The 27,982-nt window shown below is 37.1% G+C and overlaps 1 protein-coding gene and 1 long non-coding RNA gene across 4 annotated transcripts; one reads left to right on the top strand and one right to left on the bottom strand.

Moving 5' to 3' along the window:
- Window positions 1-7: 7 nt before the first annotated feature.
- Window positions 8-27,242, bottom strand: LOC104608077 (mitochondrial import inner membrane translocase subunit TIM14-3-like). 3 transcript variants are annotated; one of them, XM_088891230.1, is made up of 4 exons: window positions 27,137-27,242; window positions 13,839-13,874; window positions 717-895; window positions 8-462 (listed from the first exon to the last, which is right to left on the bottom strand). In XM_088891230.1, the coding sequence occupies exons 2-4, from the start codon at window positions 13,839-13,841 to the stop codon at window positions 306-308; spliced, it is 339 nt and encodes a 112-aa protein (XP_088747356.1). In that variant the 5' UTR covers window positions 13,842-13,874; window positions 27,137-27,242; the 3' UTR covers window positions 8-305. The 3 variants fall into 3 exon arrangements, with proteins under 3 accessions (XP_088747356.1, XP_010272243.1, XP_010272242.1); XM_010273941.3 differs by lacking the exon at window positions 27,137-27,242 and adding an exon at window positions 14,290-14,460 and having other exon boundaries at window positions 13,839-13,896; XM_010273940.3 differs by lacking the exon at window positions 27,137-27,242 and adding an exon at window positions 14,251-14,457 and having other exon boundaries at window positions 13,839-13,896.
- On the top strand, window positions 902-12,120 carry LOC148790465 (uncharacterized). Its single transcript, XR_016078487.1, has 2 exons — window positions 902-4,247; window positions 4,285-12,120. It is a non-coding gene; the product is annotated as an uncharacterized LOC148790465 (long non-coding RNA).
- Window positions 27,243-27,982: the final 740 nt, after the last annotated feature.

The following is a 27,982-nucleotide window of genomic DNA, read 5'->3' as shown; positions in this document are numbered from 1 at the left end:
AAGCAAGTTTAAGAACTTGTTGGACAAAGATAACACTCTCCATGAAGGGAGTGAATTAATTACTAGGATTAAGAACATCAAAGTTATGACTGAAAATACAATCATTCAAATATAATCCAAAAACAAATCCACCTTTAGTCTTCACTGAATTACAATAAATTAGTATAAATCGAAGGAAATGTAAGTTAAATTTCTGATGACAAATAAGAACATGTCAAAATTTGCATATTTATAAAAGACAAAAACTGTGTAGAATTACAGTGAAAAATCAGTTGAGTGAACCAATCAGTCTCTTCTACGTTGTTCTAAAATGCAGAACCACCGCCCTTTGTCTTCCCCAGCAAGACATCCTTTGCCTCGTTGATCTTAGAAGCAAGATAATGGCTCCCGCCACTATCAGGGTGGTTTGCCACCATAACTCTTCTATGAGCCTCCTTTATCTTGTCCATAGCAACATGTTCCCTGAGACCCACACAAACATTTATGGTTGAAGATTTAAAATAGAGGAAGTGAATATAATGCACAACAACATTCATTGAAAATCAATGAAAAATCATGCTACGAGCCAGGGAAATTTCACTAGACCACATTGTCCAAAGTGCGACCAAGCATGGGATTTGTCTAAAGCAAAGCACACAAGGGAGATAGGGGGCCTTTTAGTTTACTATTCTCTGGTTCTGATGTAAATGGAATGACTCTTGGAAACAGACTCGTACCTGATACCAAGTATTAATGCAGCTTCTCTTCTTGTCATGACCTGCTGAAATCCACCCTCGTAAAATCTCCGTGTACGGGGCACAACAGGGCGAGCCTTGAATGCTTGCCATGCCTGGATTAAATATCTACCTCCCAAGGCAGCAGCAGCAACTACAATACCTGCTTCAAGAGGAGCTGCCTGGAACAGGGAAATAGTGAGAAGAAAACAGAACTTAAAATATTAAGTACAATGTACCATCTTTCATAACCTAAAACTCAACCAACAGCAATCTTAAAAATTTTTATCCGCTAGAAAATTTTGATCCACAAGGTAGTAACTACAACTATTTAGTTTAAAGTATTTTTAGTGAATGATTAGAAGATATCTATTAAACATGCTTCACTATTATTGATGTAATATATATACTTTTTTAAGAGGACAATGTTTTCTCTCTATGGCTGCAAACTAGTCAAATTGAACACAGGTATTTCCATATTAACTCCATGGGACAGATCAACTATCCAAATTTGATTTGACATTATGCATGATCTGGTGAGTGGTGAGTGGTGACTCAAATTCAAAACCACAAGATGATCAGATGATTCTATTCAGTTACTTAAAAAATAAAAATAATAATAAGAGATAATAATAATAATAATAATAATAATAATAATAATAATAATAATAAAGTGCTCTCCTACATGCCAGAGATAAGAGAACATCATAAGGGAACTAGGAAAAAAATTCAAAAGTTGACTTAATAATTCAAATAAAAACAAAAATCAGTCCAGATATCCACAAGAACAAATGGTCTACTTAACCATCATCCATGCAAAAATATCCCATAAATAAGAAATTCATCAAACAACAATGCGTCAACTAAAAATCTTAGTATAAAACTGAATTGGTCCGAACTTGAAGGTTAACCTAATATCCATGGTTTTAAAAAGCTTAAGCCTTAAGCCTTGGAAAGTTAACCTAATATCCATGGTTTTAAAAAGCTTAAGCCTTGGAACAGAAACTTAAAACTTGTGCCCTTGTCAGACTGAGGCATGTGCCTCAAGCCTCGAGGTGTGAGATGTAGAAAGGCATATGCCTTGGTAAAGTGCAAATTTGTCATTAAAATGTAAGAAAAATAAATATTATTTTGAAACGCCAAAGGTGTAGGGCCTTCTTGTCATTATATGACAACTAAGACGAGACAAAAGAAAGAGAACACCCAAATTGTGTTTACCCCCTCTTATCTAGGTTTCATATTTGAAATTCTTCAAAGGGTTTGGGAGAGAACCTCTTGGTTCTCCCTTCATTCTCCACCAAATGGAGTCCTGTTTTTTTTTTCATAGATTATATGCACTTGGGCAACCATAGATCTGGCTTCTGAGGTTTGATTTTTTTTCTCTTTTTTTCTATTTAAAAATACTGTCTTAGCATCTTCTACTTCCCTAATTGATTTTGCTTGTTCTTAATTTTTTTTCTTTTTGCATAGAATTGACCTTTGGACTTGGTTTACCTATTCTAGAGTGTTGGGCGAACAAAAAACTTTCAAAACAGGTAATGATTTTGTTTTTCTTTTTTTTTCCACAAAATCAAGTAAAAAAACAAGTTGTGACCCATTTTAATTTATTTTTCTATATAAAATAATCTTCTGTTTGATTCTTTCTACTTTCTAAACTGATTTTGCATTGCTAATTTAATGATTTATGTCCATGTGATGTGGCAAGATGTTCATGGATATTTGTTTGGTACTTTGGTTGAAACTGTTGAATCTAGCATATATTTTAACTTCCAACCTTTTAAGTTTAATAATTTTATTTGTAAATCTATTTATTGTTATTTGTTTATCTGTAATGTGCCAATTTGTATTTTTATATTTAATATACTGATTTGGTTCTTAGAATTGAGTGTGCTATTTTATAGAGTATTATATAAAAGATTTAGAAATATATTGTAAGGTTTAAGAATTAGGAATGTCATTTTCATAATATACTAATTGTAATCTGAAGAGCTATACTCGAAGTAGCAAGGAGGAGAAGAGAACCACAGAACTGAAGAGAATGTCGAACTGTACTAGGCAGTCGACCAGTCTTTTATTTATAGATGAATATAGTACAAGGTACAAGAAATTACTGGGATGCCCCTGATTAGTGATGGGACACCCAGATGACTTAAATCACTAAACAGGATTAGGCCCATTAACACAGGCCCAATTACAAGATAAGTTAAACATAAGACTGGGCTAATAAGAACTCTTATCAGCCGAACATCACTCTAACATTCTAACACTAATAAACAAATAAGTGTTTAAATGTATTAATTTATATTAGTTTATTCTTATTTACTTGAACCCTCATTTTTTTCTTGAAAAAATCCTAAGAGTTTAAGACTAATTTTATATTATGCATCTTGTCTATTATTTATGTTTATTGGAATTGAAATTGAACTATTTCTCTTATTTAAAATTTATAGTATTTTTTTTTATGAATGAGTGAAGAAATATATTAATCATAGATGGCAAGATATACAAGCATCCCAAGGAGAGGCATGAGATGCGAATAAAGACAGTCCCGAGAAGTTACAAAGACAGTCTCAAAAAGCCCAATAAAGACGATCCCGAGAAGCCCCTTGTTTGGCTAATGAATTGGCTACAGCATTTGTCAATCTACTTGCCCGCTGAACACTAACTATCATATTGCTAGTTAGCCCTTTCACTTTTTTAAGAAGATCTCTATAACCCCAATGACAGAATCCGGGTTCAAAAGCCACCCCACAACCGCCTAAGAATCACCTTCAATTAGTAAATGCTCCACCCCAAGCTGGTTCGTAATCAAGATCCCTTATACAGCAGCTAGTATCTCTGCCCTAGTAGAGTCACCCACTCCCACTGGTCCTGAAAATAAGGAAATAATGTTGCTATCCTTATTTCTTAGAACTCCTATATTTTTTTTTATCAAACTTAGAACTCATATATTTGAAGATCCCAAATTACCATGGCTACTCCAAAGTTCAGCTTAATGGCACCCTCTAGAGGAGGTGTCAATTCTACCAGACTTCATTCTTCCTAATAGAGGTATTAGTCACAGCTAGGCAATTTCTCCACCCCAAGCTGGTTCGTAATCAAGATCCCTTATACAGCAGCTAGTATCTCTGCCCTAGTAGAGTCACCCACTCCCATTGGTCCTGAAAATAAGGAAATAATGTTGCTATCCTTATTTCTTAGAACTCCTATATTTGAAGATCCCGAATTACCACGGCTACTCCAAAGTTCAGCTTAATGGCACCCTCTAGAGGAGGTGTCAATTCTACCAGACTTCATTCTTCCTAATAGAGGTATTAGTCACAGCTAGGCAATTTCTCCACCCCAAGCTGGTTCGTAATCAAGATCCCTTATACAGCAGCTAGTATCTCTGCCCTAGTAGAGTCACCCACTCCCATTGGTCCTGAAAATAAGGAAATAATGTTGCTATCCTTATTTCTTAGAACTCCTATATTTGAAGATCCCGAATTACCACGGCTACTCCAAAGTTCAGCTTAATGGCACCCTCTAGAGGAGGTGTCAATTCTACCAGACTTCATTCTTCCTAATGGAGGTATTAGTCACAGCTAGGCAATTTCTCCAAAGATCATCAAAGGAAAAGTCAGCAAAGAAGTTTAATATTTTCAGCCAATGGATTGCCCTTGTCAAAGTACATTCCTCCACCGTAGAGAGACTTCTTTCCTTTTCTAGGGAAATTTTGGCATTCCTTTCTTCCCAAATAGTCTACAAGAGAGCTGTTCTGATACATTTCCACATAATTCTCTCTCTCCACGTGGATCACGTGTGCCACCCAAAAGTAGACGGATTAAACAACATACATCAGATGACAAGTTCCACCTACATCCAAACAAAACAAAGATCCAATTCCATAAAGCTGCAATAAAAGGACAAGATATTAGTAAGTGGTAACAATCCACATTCTAAACTTTACAAAGAAAACACCAATTAAGGGATAGACATAAGGTTTCTTCTTTTGCAAGTTTTCTGAAGTACTAATCTTACCATAGTAAACTTCCTAGCAGAAAACAACAATTTTGGGGAGGGGGGATAGGTCTAACCCAAACTTCTATAACAGGAAACACCCAAGGAACAGAGATGGAACTGAGGGATTTGAAAAAAGAAGCACAAGTAAAGGTGCATTTTGGGATAGGGGTCCAAATTCTTCTATCAATTTTGGTAGGATCCAAGAAGACAAAATCAAGCAAAAGTAAACTCAGAAGCACAAGCAGACTCATCATCCCTTAACTCCCTACGAAAGTCAAAGTCCCAATTTGAAGACAAAGGAAGAACTGAAGTAGAGAGAAAATTAGAGATTGGCTCTTTTTTATTACATGAAAGAGAGTAAAGAGAGGGGAAAAGATCTTTGAGGGGTTGGTTACCCACCCAAACATCTTCCCAAAACTAAACAGAAAAACCAGAGCAAGTTTCATACTTGACTAAACTGAGGAAATGAGGGAATACCGTGTATAGCCTTCCAAGGTGTTGTGAGAGTAGCCCAACAAGATATCTTGGCATCCCAACCATCCTTTGAACAGCCATGAATGCTAGCCACCACCTCATGCCATAACTTCTCTCTCTCTCTCTCTCCAAAGGCCATCTCCACAACCACTTTTCCAGTAGAGCTCCATTCTTATGAACTAAATTCCCTATCCCAAAAACCCTTCTTCCTTGCTTCAACCAACTACCTCCCATCTAATCAAGTGATCATTTTTCACTTCCCCTAGTTCCCACAAAAAATCCCTCATTACCTTTTCTAATTTCTTAACCCCCATTAGAGGAATCGTAAAGACTGAAAGGAAGTAAATTGGAAGGTTGGCAAGTGTGACCCTAATCAAAGTCACTCTACCCGTTATGGAGACAACTCTTTTCCAAGTTGCCAATAGTTTTTCAAATTTTTCCACAATAGGAATCTTGAACCAACTCTCTTTAGGATTGGCACCTAGGGAAAGACCTAAGTAGGTCAAAGACCAAGAGGTGGAACAATCTAAACAACCTGCAATAGACCCTACCTCCTGATCCTCCAAATTTATTCCAACCACACAGATTTTTTCAAAATTGATCTTCAAGTTGGATGCACTCTAAAAGAATTTTATTGGATTCTTAAGATTTCTCACCCTTTTCAGGTCACTCCCTTCACAAGAAATAATTAATATCAGCAGCATACTGAAGGTGAGTCCTCGCCTCACTGAAACACTTCTCCTACCTAACCTCCAACCCCTTAGTAACTCTTCCCCATCTGCTTTTGAAACCATTCTACTCAGCATAGCAACAAGTATGAATAGGAAAGGTGAGAGTGGGTCACCTTGTCGTAAACCTCTACAAGGTAGAAAGAAGTCCTTTACCACTCATTGACTAAAACCGAGTAGTGACAAGATGATAAGCAACCAATTACCCAATTACACCATCTATCCCCAAACCCAACTTCTTTAATACCTCTAGTAGGAAATTCCAAATCACTAATCATATGCCTTCTCTAGGTCTAATTAGTTTGCAGATAAACCTTGATTGCTCGATCTCCTCATTTCCTCTACACATTCATTTGCAATAAGGATCTGATTTGTAATTTGTCTACCTTGTACAAAAGCTCCTTGATCTTGACTAATGAGAGAAGGAAGGACTGATTTGATCCTTAGGGAGAGTACTTTTGCTAAAACCTTGTAAATTCTAGTCACCAAACTAATTGACCTAAATTCTTTGAAATGTTTAGCATCAATCTTTTTGGGAATAAGATCTAGAAAAGTGGCACTGACTTCAGGACTAATGCCATATTTATCCTCAAATTGTCTAAAAACCTCCTTGATCTTGACAAATGAGAGAAGGAAGAACTGATTTGATCCTTAGGGAGAGTACTTTTGCTAAAACCTTATAAATTCTAGTCACCAAACTAATCGGCCTAAATTCTTTGAAATGTTTAGCATCAATCTTTTTGGGAACAAGATCTAGGAAAGTGGCATTGATTTCAGGACCAACACCATATTTATCCTTAAATTGACTAGAAACCTCTATTAACTCTTGTTTAACTACATCCCAACAATTTTGAAAAAAGCCATAATGAAACCAGTGATGCGAGGCGCATTTTAGGGTATGCGCCTAGCCTAGGTCCTAGGCATAGCCCTTTCAAAAGGCGTAGGCCTAGTACACCTAGGTGCGCACCTGATATGCCTTGCACATTAGCCCAGGCGTGCACCTTTTGAAAATTTGACGCTTTTTTGTTTTCTTTAAACCTAGCGACTAGGCCGGAAGCTCCACCGCCGGACCCCTGTGCCACACCCCTCGAGGCAAGCACAAACAAGTCCATGTTAGGGTCTTAAATTCTTAGTTCTCACACAAAAAATAATGATTTTATAATTTTAATTGCTTTTTAAGAAGATATCTTAGTAGGATGAATGAATGAACAACATTAGCAAATAAGGGGTTCTCGGAGCTTTGATGAGCGAGCCCCCTAATTGCTAATGTTGTTCATTCATTCATCTTTCTAAAATATCATCTTAAAAAGCAATTAAAATTACAATCATTAATTTTTGTGTGACAACTAAGAATTTAAGACCCTAACATGGACTTGTTTGGGCTTGCCTCAAGGGACGTGGCACAAAGGCGGCTCGTAGAATTAGGAATGTAATATGTTTTACATCACATTAGCTACTTGAAATAATGCAATTGAGGAAAAAAAGGGATTGTGGGTTTTACATGCTTGAAAATGTTTTATATGTTTGATTTTATTTTTAAATTCTCATTTGAATACGCTTTACATGTTATGTTTATGTATTTTAATTTTAGATAATAGGGTTTTTAAAACATTTGTTTTAAAATTTAGGTTTATATTTTTTATTAATATTATGTTTTATACTTTTTTATTTTTTTAGCATTTTGTTGAATTTTCCGACTTTTTAATTTTTAGGTTTTTTTGTATTTTTGCGCCTTGCTTCAAAAAGGTGTGTGCCCCACCTTGCGCCTTGGACGTGAATTGGCCCATGTGTCGTTTTTGCGCCTTGCGCTTTTAAAACACTAAGTAAAAACCATCTAGTCTTGGAGCCTTAGATCTATCCATAGAAAAGACAACTTGCTTGATCTCCTCTTCCTCAAAATTTCTTTCTAGCCATCCCATATCTATTCCATCAAACTTGACCATTAGAGGTATGTTGGTTGATCTTGATATCCATGATCTTAGTGTTGCTAGAATTAGAATTACGGGGGTGAATCCAAAAGTCTTCCCCAGATCTGTAAGTTGTAGGTGAATGGCCTTTGATACAGGGTATGGGTGGCGTTAGAAGCTGAAGTGATGCTATGGAGGAGCAACATAGAGTCTGAGGAAGATGATGACATTGTCGGGTTGGAAGCTAGGTGGAAGAAGAGAGAGAGTGGGAGGAGCTCGAGATAAGGGAAGAGAAATCAACCTAGAACGTGGGAAAACGATAAATGAGGTTGGGTTGTATCAAAGTTGTTATAACTTAAAAGGAAGATGAAGGGGTAGGGGCAATCAAGGACAATCTAGTAATTTTGGAAGGAGAGGGTACAAATGAAGGAGGTGTTAAAATTGATATATTAGGTGAGGCAAAGATGTTAATGGATGGGTAGTGTGGGCCTTGCTGCTTGGGCACCAGATTGGGCCAAATGGGGCACGTGGTCCAATAGGAGTCAAGCATAGGTCAACTAATGCAAATAACTCGTCTTATGATCACATGACTTCTAAGGAATTGTAGCTTATGGATGGTAACCCTTGTCCATCTTCTTCCTCTTCGAGGTCTGTTTAAAGGAAGGAAAATGGGGTTTAGTCGTTTAGAGGATGACTAGTGAAGACAGATGTGGCTAAGAAACTAAGGGCAAAAAAGGTAATAGGATTAAAGCATAGCACCTCAAGCTCTCTTGACGTTTTAGGTAAGAGGATGGAGATTTGGCAATGGGTGACTACAAAGTTCACGTGCATTGATGACTTGAGTTACTCCAAGTGTCTAATGGTCAAATCAAACTCAAAGAAGTTTGTTTCCCAAGCACTTTTATTGGCTACCGAAGAAGGTGATCCACAACGATGGGCTACTATCAAGGACAAACCTTTGCACTATAAGAACGATTTTTCATTGCATCAAACAGGATAAAGGATGGTAGTTAAATTGTTCCAGTTGAAGAGGTGATGGATCAACATCATATGATAAGTAACAATGAGGAAAGGATGGAAAGAGCTGAGATGAAAAAAAATTCTAACAAGGAAGGCCATCCAAGGAAGAATGTGTATTTCACTACTTCAAAGAGTAAGGTCCTTTCCTATGAGTCTAGCAGTAGGGTGCTGAATCAAGACTTGGGAGAGTTGCAAGAGGCATCAACCTTAAGATGTTGTGCAAGGAAAAAGTCTTGATGACATCAGTCTTAATAGGAAAATTTTGGGGGATGGATTTAGGTAGGAAAAGAAGTGAAGACGTTTTGAAGATGCCTAATGCTGAGAATTTCACTATAGGAGAGTTAAGAAAATCAAGAGGATCTAGCAATGGACAGCTTGTTCACATATGACATAACCAAAGAGAAGTGAAGACGTTTTGAAGATGCCTAATGCTGAGAATTTCACTATAGGAGAGTTAAGAAAATCAAGAGGATCTAGCAATGGACAGCTTGTTCACATATGACATAACCAAAGCTTTTTCATTGTCTCAAGGAAGGACTTGTCGGGGACAGACTTTGTTGTAGATTTAAGAGAATCTACAAGAGGAAGGGGTCTAAAGTCAAAGCTAGAGGTCAGAATTTTTTGAAGGATAGAGGCAGAGCAATTTGTCTAGAAGTAGACTCAACCAAGAAGGCTCCAGGATTAGACTCAATAAATCAAAATTGTGAAGTATCATCAGGGGAGAGGAAGTAAAGGAATAGGATAAAGTTCAATAAAAGGAATGAAGAGGAAGAGATTGAAGATGGAAAGGAGGATGCGGAGAAGATGGGAAGATGAAAGGGAGGGATTTTAAAAAAAAAAAATTAATGGATATTGAAGTTCAAGTTGAGGTTGAAGAGGAAAGGAGGGGGGAGGAAGATACTAGGGAATAGAGTTGAACAGCTCCCCAAGGAAATATCACTGAGAAAGGAAAAGTGGGCATTGATCAACTAGTGAACATACATGTGGCAATTGGGAAGTCTCTTGGCCTTTTCTTTTCTTTTTTTTTGTGGGGTGGGGTGGGGGGCGGAGAAGTGATGGTGAGGAAGGCAATTGAACATTTTGAACAAAACAAGAGGAAGGAAAGCAGTTGCAGAAGGGGGGTGAGATTTGGGAGGAAGGTGAAGGGAGGGAAATAGAATTTGTTGATAATGAGTGAGAGGAGGTTGGCTGTAGTGGTGTGGGTGAGAGGGAGAGGGTTGAGAGCTTGGATGTAGTTTTTCTATGTTGGCAGCCTATTTTCTCCAAGAAGTTGTTTCAAGTTATGGTTTTTTGTTTCTTTTTGGTTTTTCAGGGGAGTTTAGGGTTGTAAGTTGTTTTTGGGTCAGCTTTGTTTGAGCTTTGGGCACCTAGTTTCTCCTTAGTTTTGATTGGAGGTGTTGCCTAAACATGTGTCTAGGTTGTAATTGTTTTTTTTTTCATTTTAATGAATTTTTTAACTTTACGAAAAAAAAAACAGCCACTCACACTCAACACTCAAGTGCTCATTGCATAATTGATTTAAAGTGAGCAACAAACCAACTAGCTATCTCCTCTTGAGAATTTATTTTAACTCATATGCTGTTTTAATCTTATCAATAAATAAATTGTGTTGCTGATCCAAAAAAAAATTATTTCAACTCCATCAACCTCAAGATTAGCTAGAAAATTCTTCTTCCTCCTCCCACTGGCCACACCATGAAAGTATTTTAGTGTTTCCAACCCGTTCCTTGATCCATTTGTGCTCAGACTTTTGTCTCCAAGAACTCTCCTCCCACAAAAGGACCTCTTCTTATTCCTTCTTCAATTTCCATCTTAATTCTCATTCCTATATACTCATTATCCTTTGAGATTCCTTTAAATCTAGATCCTCAACTTTGGTCATCAAGGTGGCTTTTAGTTAATCCAATAGGGGTGTAAATGGATTGAATTCGAATCGAATCATGCAATATCCAAATTTGAATTAGATTCGGTATCCAATAGATATTAAAAATTAATATTCGAATTCGAATCTGATTAAATATTCAAAAATTCTATCCGGATCCAACCAATTAATTATTTTAGGTAATTAATAAATATATAAAATAAATATTTTATTTATATAAAGTATAAATATAAAAATTATTTATATAATTTAATTATTATAAATATTAATTATATAAAACATTTAAATATTTTATATATTATATATGAGAATTAAATAATTAGTCAAATTCAAATATTTATTGAACCGAATCAGGCCATATCCGAATCGAATTCGATAAACTATTCAATATGAATAGGATATCCAAATTTGACCGATTAGATATTCGAATTTATCCAAATTCGATTCGATTATGTCGAATCTCAAATTCAAAATTGGATTTTCGAATTCTATTGACACCCCTACCTCCAATCTTCCAAATTGATCCATGTTCCACTCTCTTATTTTGGATCTCAATCTTTTTAAATTTTTGTGGAGTTAACTCCCTTCCATTTCACCCCCCTCATTACTTTTTTTTATAAATGAGAGTAATTTTATTAAATCAAATAACAACAATACAATCAGCCTAAGAGGAGGCACGAGATGCTACCCCCCCTAGGACTGAACCATATACACCAAAATTGCCCAAGCCTGAGACACAATTACAAAGTAAACCAAAATAGATCTCCCCTTGACACCCCCTACTTGGCCAGAGAATCAGCCATTGCATTTGCTGATCTTCTAACCCACTGAAACCTGACAGTCATATTCCTTGTCATCCATTTAACTTTCTTTAACAGATCCCTGTAGCCCCAACAAGTTGTTTTGGGGCTAATTAGCCAGCTTACTACCACCTTAGAATCCCCTTCTAGTAGCAAATTTGTCACTCCACTTTGACAGTTTGACTAGCCATTTGTATGCCTTGTACCGCTGCTAGTAGCTCTGCCCTTATTGAATCACCTTCACCCACTGGTCCTGAAAATAGAGACAACATATTGTTGTCTTTGTCTCTTAGAATCCCACCAATTCCCAATGGCCCTGGGTTACCTTGGCAGATTCCATCAAAATTCAATTTTATCACACCATCCAATGGGGGAATCCATTCAGCTTGTGATTTGCTCTTGGTGGAAATTGTAACTGCAGCCCAATTTCTCAAGTCATCAAAGGAGTAATCTGCCAACAAGTGTGAAGATTTTAACCATGAAATGGTCCTTGTCAATATGCATTCCTTGATTTTAGCAAGGCTTCTTTTATGTCTTGAAATATTCTAGCATTTCTCTCCTCCCATACAGTCCACAACGTAGCAGCTCTGATACATTTCCACATTAGCTTCCCTCTTTTCGTCAGTCTCCCAAAAGCAACCTTAGTGAACAGCAACTTTACTTCAGAGGGCAAATTCCACCTACACCCAAATAATGAAACAACCTAGTTCCAAATATTGGTAGAAAAGGAGCATGATATCAGCAAATGGTTACAGTCCTCACCCTTCACTTTACACAGAGAGCACCAATTAAGGGACAAACACATAAAAGGTTTCTTCTTTTGCAAGTTTTCCACAGTATTGATCTTACCATAATAGGCTTCCCAACAGAACACTACTATTTTGGGGGGAATTGGTCATCATCCCCCTCATTACTTCACTCCACCACTCCTCAACTTTATGCACAAAATCCAGGTGTTAAACACACATTCCCAAATCTGAATGGTTCAATTCCATTTCAAATAAAGAGGTTGTCCATTCATTTATTCATCTTAATAAAATATCTTCTTAAAAGGCAATTAAAATTATTAAATCATTTTTCTAGTGTAAGGATTAAGAATCTAAGACCCTAACATGGACTTGTTTAGGCTTGCCTCGAGGAGTTTGGTACATTAGCTATTTGAAATAATGCAATTAAGGGAAAAAAAAAGAGATTGTGGGTTTTATATGCTTGAAAATGTTTTATATGTTTGATTTTATTTTTAAATTTTCATTTGAATACGCTTTACACGTTATGTTTATATATTTTAATTTTTCATAATAGGTTTTAAAAGATTTATTTTAACATTTAAGTTTATATTTTTCTTAATATTATGTTTAATATTCTTTTTCTGCATTTTTTTGGTTTTTTTTGTGCCTTGCTTCAAAAAGGCGTGCACGACCTTGGGTGCAGATTGCCTCTTGCGCTTTTTTTGTGCCTTGTGGTTTTAAAACATTGTTTTTAAGCCATCCCACCCTCACCCCCATTTAGATAAGGAGAGTTGTGGTTTATCTCTAAACAAAAACAGGTATCTCTACTAGATGGCCCTTAAACAGGAGCATTGTTGCGGTTTATCAAACAAGAAGGGATTGAATGGCCATTTATTAATATGTTTTGTGTAAACCATATGTTATTAGAGTAAATAGCTGTTTTAGTAATAACCTAATAGGTTGAGAACCATATTTTATCTTATTGGCACTAACTAAATGATGTTTTCTTTTTTTTCGTAGAGAGAGAGAGAGAAAAGCATTGACAAAACAAAGAATATGCTCTAAGTGCACAGGTCACCCATTGGCATGCCTATCTATCTTGTGAACTGGTGTATTTGAGATGAACAACAAAGCAAAACTACTAATAACAGTTTACATAAAACCGACTTAGAGGTACAGTAGTCTCACTTTTAACAAGCATGCAATATATAAGTTGTAGTTAATTTAACTACAGATATTAAAATTAATATTTATTGTTAGAACTAATAATAATCCATCGAAATTATAAAAAAAAAAAATCCATAATTTATAGTTCAATTTGAATTTTATCAACCAAAATAGAAAAGGATAATGCATGAGATTTTTCGCAAAGATCATAAATTTCTTGATATCATTTCCCAAGTTATGAAAATATCATCATCATCATCCAAGTCTTATCCCAACTAATGAAAATAGAATACCTCGTCAATCTATTTTATTGTGCTGAGTTTGTTAAAAAAGAAAATAAGCTAAGAGAATGGATTACTGACAAATAAAAAATAATATAATAAACAGAAAGAGATTCAAAAAACAAAATAACCTTACCATCTTGGCAAATCAAGAATTGACAAGATTAAATGCCTGAATATCAACAGACGAGTATCTGCACAGGACGAATATGCACAAATAAGGACGCTAACAACAGTAAAACCAATATCTTTATCCAAAAAAGAGGAAAAGAAAAAAAAAAAAATTGTTTATACTGGAACAAAGATCGATTTCCAGAACAGCATAGACAGTGGAAACAAAATAGGAGCAAATGACAACAACACTAATTTATCAAGTAAAGACAAGAAAGATTTATCTTCTTCACATAAACCCTAATTCAAAGAACCATAAAACCGAAACAGCTCGTCAAAATACCCAGAAACCCTAAACAAGATCGAAACTTGCAGCAGCATAACAAGATAATCGACTCGAATAAACAAAATACGAAGTTAGTCATGAGAAATTTCACCTTTCTTTTTTCTATTTTCCCGTGGAGGTAGATGATCACCTTTTTTTTTCCTTATGGTGGAAGACAAATGAACAATTTAATTCGCCAAAAAAGCCCAGAGTCACTGGGAGATGTCCCAATACACGATTATGATATGATGTGAGACGTTTCTGCGACGCATTCTGTGGGGGCTGATTTGAACTCTAGTTTCTTTTTGTCCAAGAAATCTAGAAAAGTTAGGGGTCGGCGTCTTCAGCTGTATATCGTATCGTGTTGGGTCGGCATGACATGGCCCGTGGGCGGCCTGTGATTTTGGCGGGCCGAGCCGGGCCATGCTTCCCTCCCCGGGATATTTTGCTAGCTTGGTCCCCCAGCCTATGCGGGCCTGTGTAAACCTTGGGTTAGACCAGGTCGGGTTAAGTTATGAGAGGTATATTTTTTAAATAAATAATAAAATAATAATAAAGTTAAAATAAATAAATAAAATAGACAAAAAAATTAAAAAATCTTAAAATTTTATTTTATATGATTTTTGATATATACAATTGCTTATATATACAATAATAAAATAAAATAGTATAATAAAATTATATATATTAATATATAATGCACGGCTAATTAAAGGAAACAAATCAATAAAAAATAATGCATTGCTAATTCAAGTTAATAGGAAAAACTATGGAAACTCAAATTCTACCTCTACTTTCTATTTGGTAGTTTCTTACTTAGAGGTATCAATGGACCAGTTTTGGGTTGGACCCATCCAAATCAAAATCAATTTGGATGGATTGAATGAACCGATAAAATATATTGAATTGGACGAGTCCAGACTTAATGGTCCAAAATATTTATTGAGTTGGATTGGACCTGGCCCGTCTGTAATAGATTTATATTGGATTGGATTGAACCAATTTTTGGTCCATTGATAGAAGAAAAGAATATAGGTGTCAATGGACCATGTTTGGATTAGAACCAATCTCAATTAAAATCAATTTGAACATATTGGAGGTTCAAACATTGAATTGGATTGATGCAAAATAGTCCAAAATATTCATTACATTGGATTGGACCTAGTCCATCTGTAATGGACTCATATTGAACAGGATCGAATTGGACCAAATCCAGTTCAATTGACACCAACAAACGTTGGTAGGACCCAACCAGTGATGTAATTAATGCTTTCAAAGACGGTTAATATGAAGTAATAAATTGTTTACGAGAGATTTAAAAAATGTTCACCTTACCTTAGAGTTGGAAAAATATATGATGTCAAAAAGAAAAACTAGGTATTTTTGATAAATATTCAGGATGGAAAAGTTATGGCCGATTTTTTCAAAATATGATCCATAATGACCCATCTTGATTGTCTTCTTCGCCCGCTTGTTAAAAATGGGTCACGCGGAATCGATGACATTTTTACTCCGTTTTTTTACCATCGATTTCCTGTAAATGGTAGGGACCATCTAGAACCATCCCAGTATTGTATTCTTTCTTATTTCCTTCCAAAATTTCATGGAAAATGTTGAAACAGCGTACCTGGGTTGCAGGAGTAGAGCCAGAGGAGGACCCAGGGGATCATGGCCCCCCTATGGTTTAGAAATTCTCCACCGAAAAACAATTTTTCATGTAAATTTTCTCCTCTCTCCACTCTCCATCTTAATGGTTGGCCTCTCCTGTGGGTTTATCCATACTTCATTTATGTTTTGATTCCCCTTATAACAATTTCCTGGTTCTGCCCCTGCTGGGTTGAGGATGTTCGTGACTTCCACTTACAGGCTCCAAACAAGTTATTTCTGCAACAAAAAAAAAAAAAAAAATTTACAGGGGTTTGTAATGACTAACTTGAATCGGTAGTAACTTGCAGTGACTAACTTGCAAGTTGTCAAGAAACTCGAACCCTATTAGCTTCACGATGAGAAATGAAGCAGGGGACTGATGAGATACTTGTGAAGCTAAAACTTAATTGTATAGCCGCAGTGTTACGTTTTTGCAACTTCACAAAACAGAATTATTAAAACTTTAAAACTAAAATTAAATTGAAACATAAAATGTCTCAATCACTTCTCTCAATGTGAAATGGTTTTTCCAATCATGTAGAAGCAGTTTAGGAAAAATGATTTGAAAAAACAAAAACATTATGTTGAATGAAATGATTGGAAAATAATAAAAATTGAAAAGCAAAATTTTGGTAAGTAAAATAAATGAGGTAAACTCCGATACTAATAGAGGTAGTTAGGGATAAAAGGAAAAGTAAGCATCCTTGATTAGGGAAGACATAGAGTTGCCTATAATCAAGGGGATTAAATCTGTTTTAAAAGAGGAAATTAGATGCGGGGTCTTGGTTGGATGAGATAAATAAAGAATGGTTTGGGGAGTGATAATTTTTGGGCAAAAATAGGGAGATTGCCATGTTGAGGCGGCAATTCCTTGGGCATTTATAAGGAATCTTGCACGCCTTCTACAAATGAAAGATTGGGATAATGAAGCAAGGAAGGGCCATCTAACGTGGTTTGCTTTACTTTAATATATATACTAGTAGGGACCCGTGCAATGCGCGGGCTTTGTTAAAACAATTTCAGGCAATAGAGCTAGGGGTGCAAGTTAAGAGTAACCAATTCAAACCTAACCCGATTCAATCAAAGTTTTTGCATAGGTTGGGTTTGCGTTTTAGAAAATTAAAGTGGGCTTGAGCCAAAAATACTCAGGCTTAAACTAAACTTAGATATTGGGCTTACGTTGAGGCCTCGGGTACTAATCCAATGCAATTTAAGTTTGCCCAACATTTTATGATATATATCTATATATATTACCAACCTATTCTAACTGGAAATTGAGGTACAAAGCTCAATATGCCCAAGCCTAAGCCTAGCCCGAGCAGGGATGGCAATAGAGTGGGTTCAATGAGGGTTTTGTAAATTCTAGACTTGATTTTGAGAATCCAAACCCTCCCTGCACATGAAAATTCAACCCCCCCACGTATACAAGGGTAGGGGAAGGGTAGGGTGGGTTTGGTTTAAAACCCGCATCTAATTTCCTATTATTTCTTATTATATAAAAGCAATAAATAAGTAAATTAACATAAATAAACAACAAAATTTCCAATTATTTGATTAAGATGTAAAAGAACACATAAACTATCAATTATCCTTTACATCTAATTTAAAATATTATTAAATTCAACACCTAGTACATAAAGTTTATATACTTTCCAACAATATGTAGGTTGAGGGGGTTGGGTTTAGCCTAATACCATATCCTACCTGTAATGTACGGATTGTAGAATTCCAAAACCCGATTTGCCCCAAACCCATCCTTCAAACAAAAAAACCCACCCCGTTGAGGTGAGTAGAGGTGGATACCCACTAGGTAGGGTAGAAATTGCCATCCCTAAGCTTGAGATGCTTAGTTAAGGTTGAGTTGGGCCTAGGTTGGTAAACTCAGGCTTAACCTTGAATTAGACCAATCTTGAGCTTGAGGTTTGAGACTTAGGATTGAATTGACCATCAACTTGACTCAACCCACTCAAGTTGCACCTAGTAGAGACCCGTGTGATGCACGGGCTTTGTTAAGCGAAATCTAAACAATCAAAGCACATAAGGGGCAATTTGATTGCACTTTTTAGTCTGAATCTGAAAACGTTGCTTTTCAGACCTCATACTCATTTGGTTTCTCCTCTTAAAATTGATCTGAATTTTGTTTTCAGATCTGAAAACTTTAGAGCGCGGATTGACTCTTAATGCACTCAGACACGTTTCAAATCCGGTGCATAGTTGAAGCTACCCTTCCAATCTTTTGGAAATGACGCGCGCTACCCCTGATTAAGCCCAAACCCAAAAAACCTAGTCACTATTGTGTTTTCTCGAGGAAGAAGCGCCGCTCATGAATCCAAGCTCCAGAAAGAACCTCTCTCTCTCTCTCTCTCGCTTACCATGTACCCTTGTCTAGATTAGCATGTGCACAAGGGATAATAGTGGACTTAGGGGGGAACTCAAAAAAAAAGGGGAGCTATTGAATAAAGAGAAAAAGGCAAGAAGAATATGGGGTTTTTTTGTATATTGCATTCCCTTTATCTCTCTCTCTCTCTCTTTATATCTATCTTACTCTCTCTCTCTCCCCCTATAAGGGATGATAATGGGCTTATGTGGGAATTCAAGAAAAAGTAAGGGGCTGAGAGAATTAAAAAATACAGGAGGTTGTTTCACAACATAGGAGGTTCTTTGTATATTGTATCCCATTTACCTCTTTCTCTCTCCCTCTCTCTCTCCCTACTCCCTTCATATATCTAACTGTCTATCTCAATCACCTTCTATCTATACCTATCCTTGTGAAATATCTTAACTATTCCAACTCTCTCTCTCTCTCTCTCTCTCACTCTCATTCTATTTATCTATCTCTCTATTAAAGTTTGGATATATGTGAATCAATGTGAAATCTATTAAGTTGGCAATACTTTATTAAAGTCTGAACATTGTGAAATGAATGTTATTAAATTGGACAATGTTTTATTTAAGTTCCAAGTGATCTAAATTTTGGATATGGTCCTAACATTGCTAGATTTATTTGGTATTTGGTTTAGATGTCATGTACGATATACACCATCAAAATACATCATGGTGGGTTCTTTATGAATATGCCACCAACGATTTATACTGGTGGTGATGTGTTTGTGAACCACAATGTTGATGGTGACCTCTTATCATTCATTGAGATACAACTATTGATAAAAGATCTTGGTACAGTAAAATAGGTGACTTGTTCTATAAGAAGTCCAAAGCAAACTTGGATGATGGGCTAGTATGGTTGAAATTTGTTGCTGATGTAGTGGAGATGTGCAAAGTGCATGAGAGGCACAAACACATCAATATTTATGTTACTGGATGTGAGAGTACAAAGACGAATATGTCACAGGCTAGACTGTCACAAGCTATGGGGTCACATGATTTGCATTCAAATCATGACTTTCCACAACCATCATCAACATGTCATGATCTATCCCCAATTGAACTTGGTAATCTAGATGATCTGAATTATGGTGCTAATTTTGGCACTAAGTGTAAAGGTGATTATGGGTCTAATGTGGAAAAAGACCCTAATTATGAGCTGGAAAGTGATCATGAAGATAATGTTGAAGAGTGAATGTGATGAGGCTAGTGATGATGTCAGGAGACCTACAACCCGTTGATGATGTTGTTGTTGGGTCAGACATACTATCTAACTATGAGCAGCCAGTTGACTTAGAGAATTTGTATGGGTCTCATGAAGAAGGTAGGCCTAGATATGAATCTTTCTTAGAGAGACAAATGGATAACCCATAGTTGGTTGTGGGTGTGGTATTCTCCAATCCAACAACCTTCTGGAAGGCACTAGTTAATTATGCTATTCTGAATGGTTTCGACTTTAAGTATGTCAAGAACGAGGGCACTAGGGTTACAACTATTTGTAAGAATGAGAAGTGTGATTGGTGAGTTCATGCTTCTTGGTTGCAAAATAGAGAGGCATTCCAAATAAAGTCTTATAGGGTGAGCATACATGTGCACGTGTGTATGCAAATGCAATAGTGACTTCTACATGGTTGGCAAACAAGTACAAGGACCAATTTAGGGATGAACCTGATTGGAAGGCTAGTGCAATACAAAATGAAACCCTCTGAGAATTCAGGGTTGAAGTTTCTAGGTTAGGGGCTTATTGTGCAAAGTAGAGGGTAGTTGTTGATATTGAAGGTGTTCATGCTGAACAATATGGTAGGTTGAGGGACTATTGTGAAGCCATCTTACAAACGAATCCCGATAGTGTGATAAAGATCGGGTTTTGTAAGAATTGTATAGGACAAAGTTGTACAAGAGAGTTTCAGAGACTTTTCGTTTGTTTAGCTGCTATGAGGAGTGGTTTCAGAGATGGATGTCAACCTATAATAGGGCTTGATGGGTGGCATTTGAAGGAACCCCATGCATGGATTTGGTGCTTGAGGTTGTTAAATGATTGCATTGGAAATCCAAAAGAGTGTGGTTGGACTTACATATCTGGTAGGTAAAAGGTAAATGGAATATTACATATTTGCTACTTGTAGTGATTTGCATTTATTACATGCTATCAACTATTAACTTAATGCTCATTTCCATGTAGGGGGGCTGGTGGAATGTTTTCAAACGTTAATGTCGAGGGCTGATCATGGGTTCTATGTTAGGAATATGTATGCCAACTTCAAGGACCATTTCAAAGGAAAGGACCTAAGGGACTATCTTTGGGGAGCTATAATGGCATACACTATCCCCAAATTCCAGTGGCATATGGACAAGTTGAAAAGCTTGAACAAGGATGCATATGAGTGGTTAAAGGCTATGCCTTCTAATCTATGGTCCAAGTCTTCATTTGGTTCTAGGACTAGAAGTGATGATATCTGCAATAATTTTTTAGAGTCATTCAACAAGTGGATTCTAGACTGCAGAGACAAACTAATAATCATTCTAGTAGATACCATTTGAAGGCAAATGATGAAAATGATTCAGACAAGACAAGAAAAGCTTAGAAGGGATAGGGGGCCAATATGTCCTAATGTCTAGAAGAAGTTGGATATTGCTCAAGGACAGGCCAGGAATCGCTTCTCTGTTTATGTTGATAATGGAAATTTTGAAGTTGAGCATTCCTGAAGGACGGTGGTTAATTTGCATGCTAAGACTTGTTCTTGTAGGGCCTAGGCACTAACGGGGACTATGTTGTCATGCAATCTCGTGCATTCAATCACAATAAGGCAACATATATGATTATGTTGATCCACTGTATACCAATGAGAGATGCCTAAAGGGATAGAGTCATTATGTGCTACCAGTGCTTGATGTATCTCAATGGCCAAGAACATAACGTATTACTACCAAACCACCCCCTTTTAGAAAGCAACTTGGTAGGCCAAAGAAGGCTAGGTGGAAGGGTCCTGATGAAGTTACACATGAGGTACATGTGTCAAGGAACTGTATGAAGATGAGATGAACACTTTGTGGGGCTGAAGATCACAATCACAAGAGATGTAAGGGTCAGGGTAGAGGCACTCATCAACAAAATGTCAATACACCACAGGTAATCCATTTCATAGATAAACTAATACAACTAAAGTTAGTCCAAACTACAAAGTACAAACAACTTTACATGTGGTGGTTTAATCCTTTTAGGCTAGTATGTTTGAATGATAGTCAACTAAACTAGTTGATGTTGTTTATAATGCAGGTGGGGCACTCCAGAAACAACTTGCCAGCAATCAGTTATCAAATGCCATCTAAGACATCTCACCATGTATCATATGGTGGAGATATTGGTTTGCATATGTGCCAGGCACAGCAATTTCCTTCACAAGCTCCTTCAGAACAAGTTTATCTAGGACCTTCTCAACAGTATTATCCTCCCTCACAGATGAGTGAAAAAATGTTATTATTATGATTTGATAATTTCATTACCCAAACTAATTATCTATCCTCTCTTTTGCACAAGCTTGTCAAAATTTCCCCCAAAGTGGGGCATATCATGGTGGACCACAACAAGATGGAACCCATTCAAGAGGAAGAGGCATGGGCAGTGGTGGAGGTCAACATTATGGAAGGGGAATGTGTATGGGGAGGGATGTGGCAACTAGTGGGGTAATATTACCTTCCTCACCTCTATAGTAGAGAAGTCAGCCAAGCACCAATGATTTTTGGATGAGTGGGGGTAGTACTTCAATGGCATCATTTAGACCGCCAAATATCCCACATCAAGTATTATGTATAACACCATATAACACATTTTATTTGTTTGTTTGATACCCTGTAGAAACCCATTTTGTTTTATGTTCATTGTAGGCAAATCGGGTATGGATGAAGATGGTTGCTAAGGGGAGGGGAATGGTTACCTCACCACCACAGGTATCCTGTTTAGACCTAGATACATTTTTTTTTTGAAATGAAAACACCTACCCATTGAATTCACTCCATCGAAAACACTCAACCAGATAGTAGAAGTGGGAGATGGATATGGATGGGGAGAGATGTGAGGAGAGGGACTAAAATAGATGTCATTTGACAATCATGTGTTTTAGTGTGAGAGAGAGAGGCCATTGACATCAATAACTTTGCTAATTTTTGGTCTTTCGTGTTCCAATTATGCAAGGGTAGGGGGCATACTTTGGAGATGAAGATGGAATGAGGAGCCATTGACATCAATAATCACTGTTGTCAATGAGATTCTAATATTAACTTTGAGTCTTCCTACATATGGACTTGTTAATTTGTATACATGTCTTATTGTTGAGCATATTTTTTTGGGCTTATATATATTGAAAGGGCATCACGAGGGGACCATTATAAACAAATGTGGATTTTTGTAAGGGTAAATCTCTTAAATTACCCTACTGTTTAGCGTAATGACATGCGGTACCCCTACTGTTTAACTATTGTCTTGCGGTACCCTTAAGTTTTTTGACAATTGTCTAAGTCCTCCCCTGTTGTTAATATCCGTTAATGTTCCATCAAAATTCATACATGTGACACCACGTACATCCCTCTCCCTTCTTCTTCACCATCCCTCCCCGATGGCAGCTAAAATTTGCAACCTCCCTTGATGGTACCCATAAGTTGCAGCGGTGGCGGTGATTTTGGTATTGTCGTCGCAAGTAATGGTGACTACACGGTTGCTGGTGCTAGAGTCGACCCTCTTTCCCTCTCTTTGCAATGGACATTCTTGGAAGACGATGATGCCAGTGGTTGTTCTCTGTTCACCGAAGATGGAGGAAGGAGAAGCAGAGGAAGAAGGAGAAAGAGAAGAAAACTTGGTCGTCTGTATCCGAGTGCGTGGAGGGGTCCGCCACTGCTACAACTTGCAGCGACCTAGCTCCTTAATCTTCGAGGAGAACCAACAAGATGGTGATAACAACAGAAAGGTCGAAAACCAATGGGCAAAGCAGATACCGTCGCACAGAGAGCGGCGGAGTGGGGGCTAGTACTGAAGACCAACTCGGAGACGGGGAAGCCGCAAGGGGTCACAATGTGGACATCCGGAGGTGGCGACGCGAATAACAGGGGAAGTACGACATACCAGAGGGACTCAGGCACCTCGATGCGAACCTCGGACGAGCTATCCGACGACAGGGTGGGCAAAGAGAGGGTTCCCGAGAGTATCTGAGGACCTGAAAGATGCTCTATCCACCTTTCAGCAAACGTTTGTCGTGTCCGACGCGACCAAGCCCAATCATCCCATCATGTATGTAAGTGTTGGTTTCTTTAAGATGACCGGTCACACCTCCAAAGAAGTCATAGTCCGGAACTGGTACCACATCATCTACTTTCTCACCTAGTTTTCATTAACCCTTGTTTTTTTATTGTTTTCAACTGCGTTTATTAATTTATTGTGAAATGTGAAATTGGTCCACAATTCACTATCGATCGTTTTCTTTAAACTTCAACTAATCAAAAGCTTGGTTTTGTCTAGGTTGGGTGGGAGTGCAGCCGATTTCTTCAAGGAGCTGATACTGATCCTGAAGAAATATCGAAGATCAAAGAAGCATTGAAGGAGGGGACAAATTACTATGGACGGTTACTGAATTACAAGAAGGATGGAACCCCCTTCTGGAACCTCCTCACCATTGCTCCCATCAAGGATGGGTTTCTCCCTTACCTGTTCCCCATCCCCATCTCCTTCACCTGCAAATGCAAAGGAATGAAGACCTCCAGCTTTTGCAGTGGCAAAGAAGGTGGCAGCTTTCTTTGATTTTTGCAAGTGAACAAGAATAGACTCCGAGCAGCAGAGAATAGAGGTAAAGTCTGATCTCAACACCATCGCCATGGATTCCAATATATAAGGTCAAGTCCGATCTTAAATTATTCCTTACATCAAAGCTACACAGATCGAAGCAGAAGCTTGCTTAACTTCTCCTATTGTCTTATTTCTTGAAAGATAAGAGCATTAAGATTCATACACCCAAGGTAACTCTTCTTGCTATCGGGACCGCTGCAACTTCCAACAAAAAACCGGGGCCTCATTGAATAGCCCTGATGACAATTGATTTATAAGGTTAAGTCCGATCTTGAATTATTCCTTACATCAAAGCTACACAAATCGAAGCAAAAGCCTGCTTAACTTCTCCTATTGTCTTATTTCTTGAAAGATAAGAGCATTAAGATTCATATACCCAAGGTAACTCTTCTTGCTATCGGGACCGCTGCAACTTCCAACAAAAAACCGAGGCCTCATTGAATAGCCCTGATGACAATTGGTATCAAGTAAAGCTTTGAAAAAACTTGGAAATCAGGGGTTTTTTATCAGTTGGGTTTTATTTTAAAAATTTGATAAATAATAAAGGGCAAATTCGACATTTCGTTTCCTTCTGTTAACACTTAACGATGATGACAATTGTCAGAAAACTTAAGGGTACCGCAAGACAATAGCTAAACAGTAGGGGTACCACGTGTCATTATGCTAAACAGTAGGGGTAGTTTAAGAGATTTACCCTTTTTGTAAAGACATGGGGGAGGGGGCATTTTTTTGTTCTTTTTTTGTTAATGCTCAGTTTGGAAGGAGTACAAAATACAAATATATAGAGTGCAAATCCTTGTATTTTGTATTATTTTATATGTATCTGTACTGTACAAATTTGTATTTGTACTCCTTTCAAACTAAGCCTAAGGGTACTAGTTAGGATTCAAAAAATCATTACGCATCAGCCCGTATTGGCTGATATGTATCATATCGGGCCCTTCCTAATACACCCCTACAAGGGTTGTATCGGGTCAGGGCCTAGTTGAGAGGGTAGCCGGGACTTAAATCGGTCCCTCTGAACCAAAACCAGAAAAAATAAGTAAAAGTTAAAAAAAAAGGACAGATACAGACTGGTATCGATACTTTGAACCTTCGTACTAGTACGTAGGGTATATATGCAGATGAGGAGGATATGATATCAACAGGTTATTGGATAATTTGGATCTGAATATAAAGGAACATATTTGAATGCATGGTTTGCTTTTATTCTTGTGAAAATTTGGACTGATGTCATCAGGTTCCTATGGCTTGTCTTACGGATAGGTTTTTATTCTACATCAGGTTCTTATGTCATTAGGTTTTAATTCTAGTCTCAAATGAGACTAGACACATTGATAGAAAGAGGGGTATCATCAAATGCATGGTTTGCTTTGATATATCATATTGAACCAATAACATGCTATGACAACTGATGTCATTGAATGCATGGTTTCCTTCAAAACGAATTATTTTGTCAACTTTCTTGTTGTTTGATTTAACATGGATAATTCTTCCTTATGTTGCATATGTTAACTTCTCTTGAACCGTGCAGTTAAGATGTTAAAGATGATCAGCAATGGAGTAATGTGATTGTACAAGTTCTTTGATTTATGCCTGATGTAGCCCACAAACCATGGAACCATGGTTCATGACTTGATCTACTGTAGTAATATCTTATTTGAGATTTAATGTTCATGTTACTAGTTCCTCACAAGCATATGCCTGCAGATTTTTTTGTTTTGTAGATCCAAATGCCACAAAAATTTCAAGATGAAGAGGAATCCCCGCAAAGTAAAATGGACAAAATTATTAGTCATTGTGTTAACCATAACTAGGCAATTTACTTCTTTTCATTTGTCCTGTGTTTTCAAGAATTCAACATTTGAGTTTGAAAGAAAGCGAAACAGGCCAGAGAGATATGGCATAAATCTCACAAAGAACACCCTGAAGGCAAAACAAATTATTCAGTGGACAAGGAGGCCAGACATCATGCATTGAGGTGTAACATTTAGTGGCAAAACAAATTATTCAGTGGTGTTGTTGCCAAATATATACGAGGACAAGGGCAACAAGGAGATTTCACAGGTATTTGAGGTCTACAAGTCCGATCTGAACACAAGAGAAGAGCACACGTCAGAGGCCCTAGGTATTATCCTAGGGGTGAAGACTCTGACGGTCAAGTTAGCTAAGTGCTTAAGAGGGGTCAAACTAACGAGGGTTCAGAGCTTAGTCTTTAATAACCAAGAATGATTCTCTTGGGATTCTAAATATGTGTTCTTACCTTGAGATGAGCACCCCCTTTTTATAACTACCCTTGCCTTAGGAGTAATTGGAAGCAGTTGAAGATGTGTGGACAGGATGTGATCAGGCCGATGCTGCATGGCACGATCTATGGCCTGCCAAGTATCCCTACATCAAGTGGCATTGAGGTATAACAATAGGACCACCACACCATGATCTTAGTTTCTACACATCCTCAATCCCTTATCAAACCATATGGTGGAGGTGTAAATGACAGAGAACATATGATAAATTAACTTGTACACCCTGGATCATATCATAGGATAAAACTAAAAACTGAAAGAGTGTCATGATGGTTCTGTAATTGTATAGTATAAAATTGATCATATCATATATTGTTTGATTCATGAGTTTCTGAACATCCTAACTTAACCAAAAGAGTGTCATGATGGTTCCCTAATTGGGATTACACAAAACAAAAAAGAGTCTATCCTGATTCCTGCCAGGAGGGTTCCCTACTTCCTAAATGTAAACAACAAAACGAAACCAAACACAAACATAAGCTTCAAAAGGCACATGAATCCCAACCTCTTAGCAATTATCATTTGCCCAGACTTCCATAAACATCACTTGTAGAGACGCATATAGCAAGCAAACCCTTTCAACTCTACTGTTTTAGTTCATGAACCATGAACCCTAATAGCAAACCCAAGAATACCATATAGCAAGCAACCTTTACATTTTCATGTAGACAAGCACCAAAGAATATCAGATATTACATGAAGGCAAACCCTAATATACCCATAAACTTTCATCGACATAAAATCAAACAAGCAATCTTCAGCATTAGGGCTTGTCTTCAAGTATACTTCATGACAAATGGGGATACCAACGATGGATTAGAACTCACTGGAATGGGAAGACTTGTCGGCAGCCAACCTTCGCTAAGAAGAAAATACCTTTGCTGTGAAAAACCTCTGCAGACTTGAACACAACGGAGAAATGAGATAACTTGCCAAATGCAAGTCTTAAAATGAATTGAGGGGTAGAATGGTCCAACAAAATGTCAAAAGGGTGTTTTGGGTATTTAAAAGTGTTGTAATAGTGAAATGTAAACCTTTTGTCCACGGTAACTGACGGATCACTAACAGAGGGGGGCGGTCTTTGTCTAACAGTCAAAGTACAGGAGGTCTTTGTAGCAAAAAATAGTAAGGGAGTATTTGTCACAGACCCCATAGTACAGGGGGTCCATGTAATTTACCCTAAATTTAAATTTGAAGGGTAAATGTGTGATGTTTCATTAAATAACAAGGGGTTTTGATTGATTGAAGCTCTTTTGGTGTTGTGTCTTTCTAGTAGTTTAGATTTTTCCTAAAGTATTATTAACTTATTTGTGTACATATTAAATTGTTCTATGGTTTTGAGTGTTTAGTTTAGGGTCATTAACTAAAACACCCCTATAGTTTTTGTTTTACTAAAACATCTCTTACAATTTGCAATCAATTTATTTATTGACCTTCAATTAGTTGAAAATAAAAAAGGATAGTTTTAACCCTAATATCCATTCAAATAAATTTAATCAAAAGAAACTAAAAATAAAATATCATTTTTTCCCCTAGTAAAACATGGACAATCACTATATTTTTCTTTATTTGGTCAATTTTGTTTTCTATAAAAAAAGTGTTATCGATACTTTTGGAATAACCAACCATGGATCCACACCCTTCAGCATTTTCCACTCAATTTAGGGGTACTT

This window comes from Nelumbo nucifera, chromosome 7, assembly GCF_055504915.1.
Source record: "Nelumbo nucifera cultivar China Antique chromosome 7, China Antique-T2T, whole genome shotgun sequence".
NCBI classification, from domain to species: Eukaryota; Viridiplantae; Streptophyta; class Magnoliopsida; order Proteales; family Nelumbonaceae; genus Nelumbo; species Nelumbo nucifera.
This window is presented reverse-complemented; position numbering and strand designations above follow the sequence as displayed.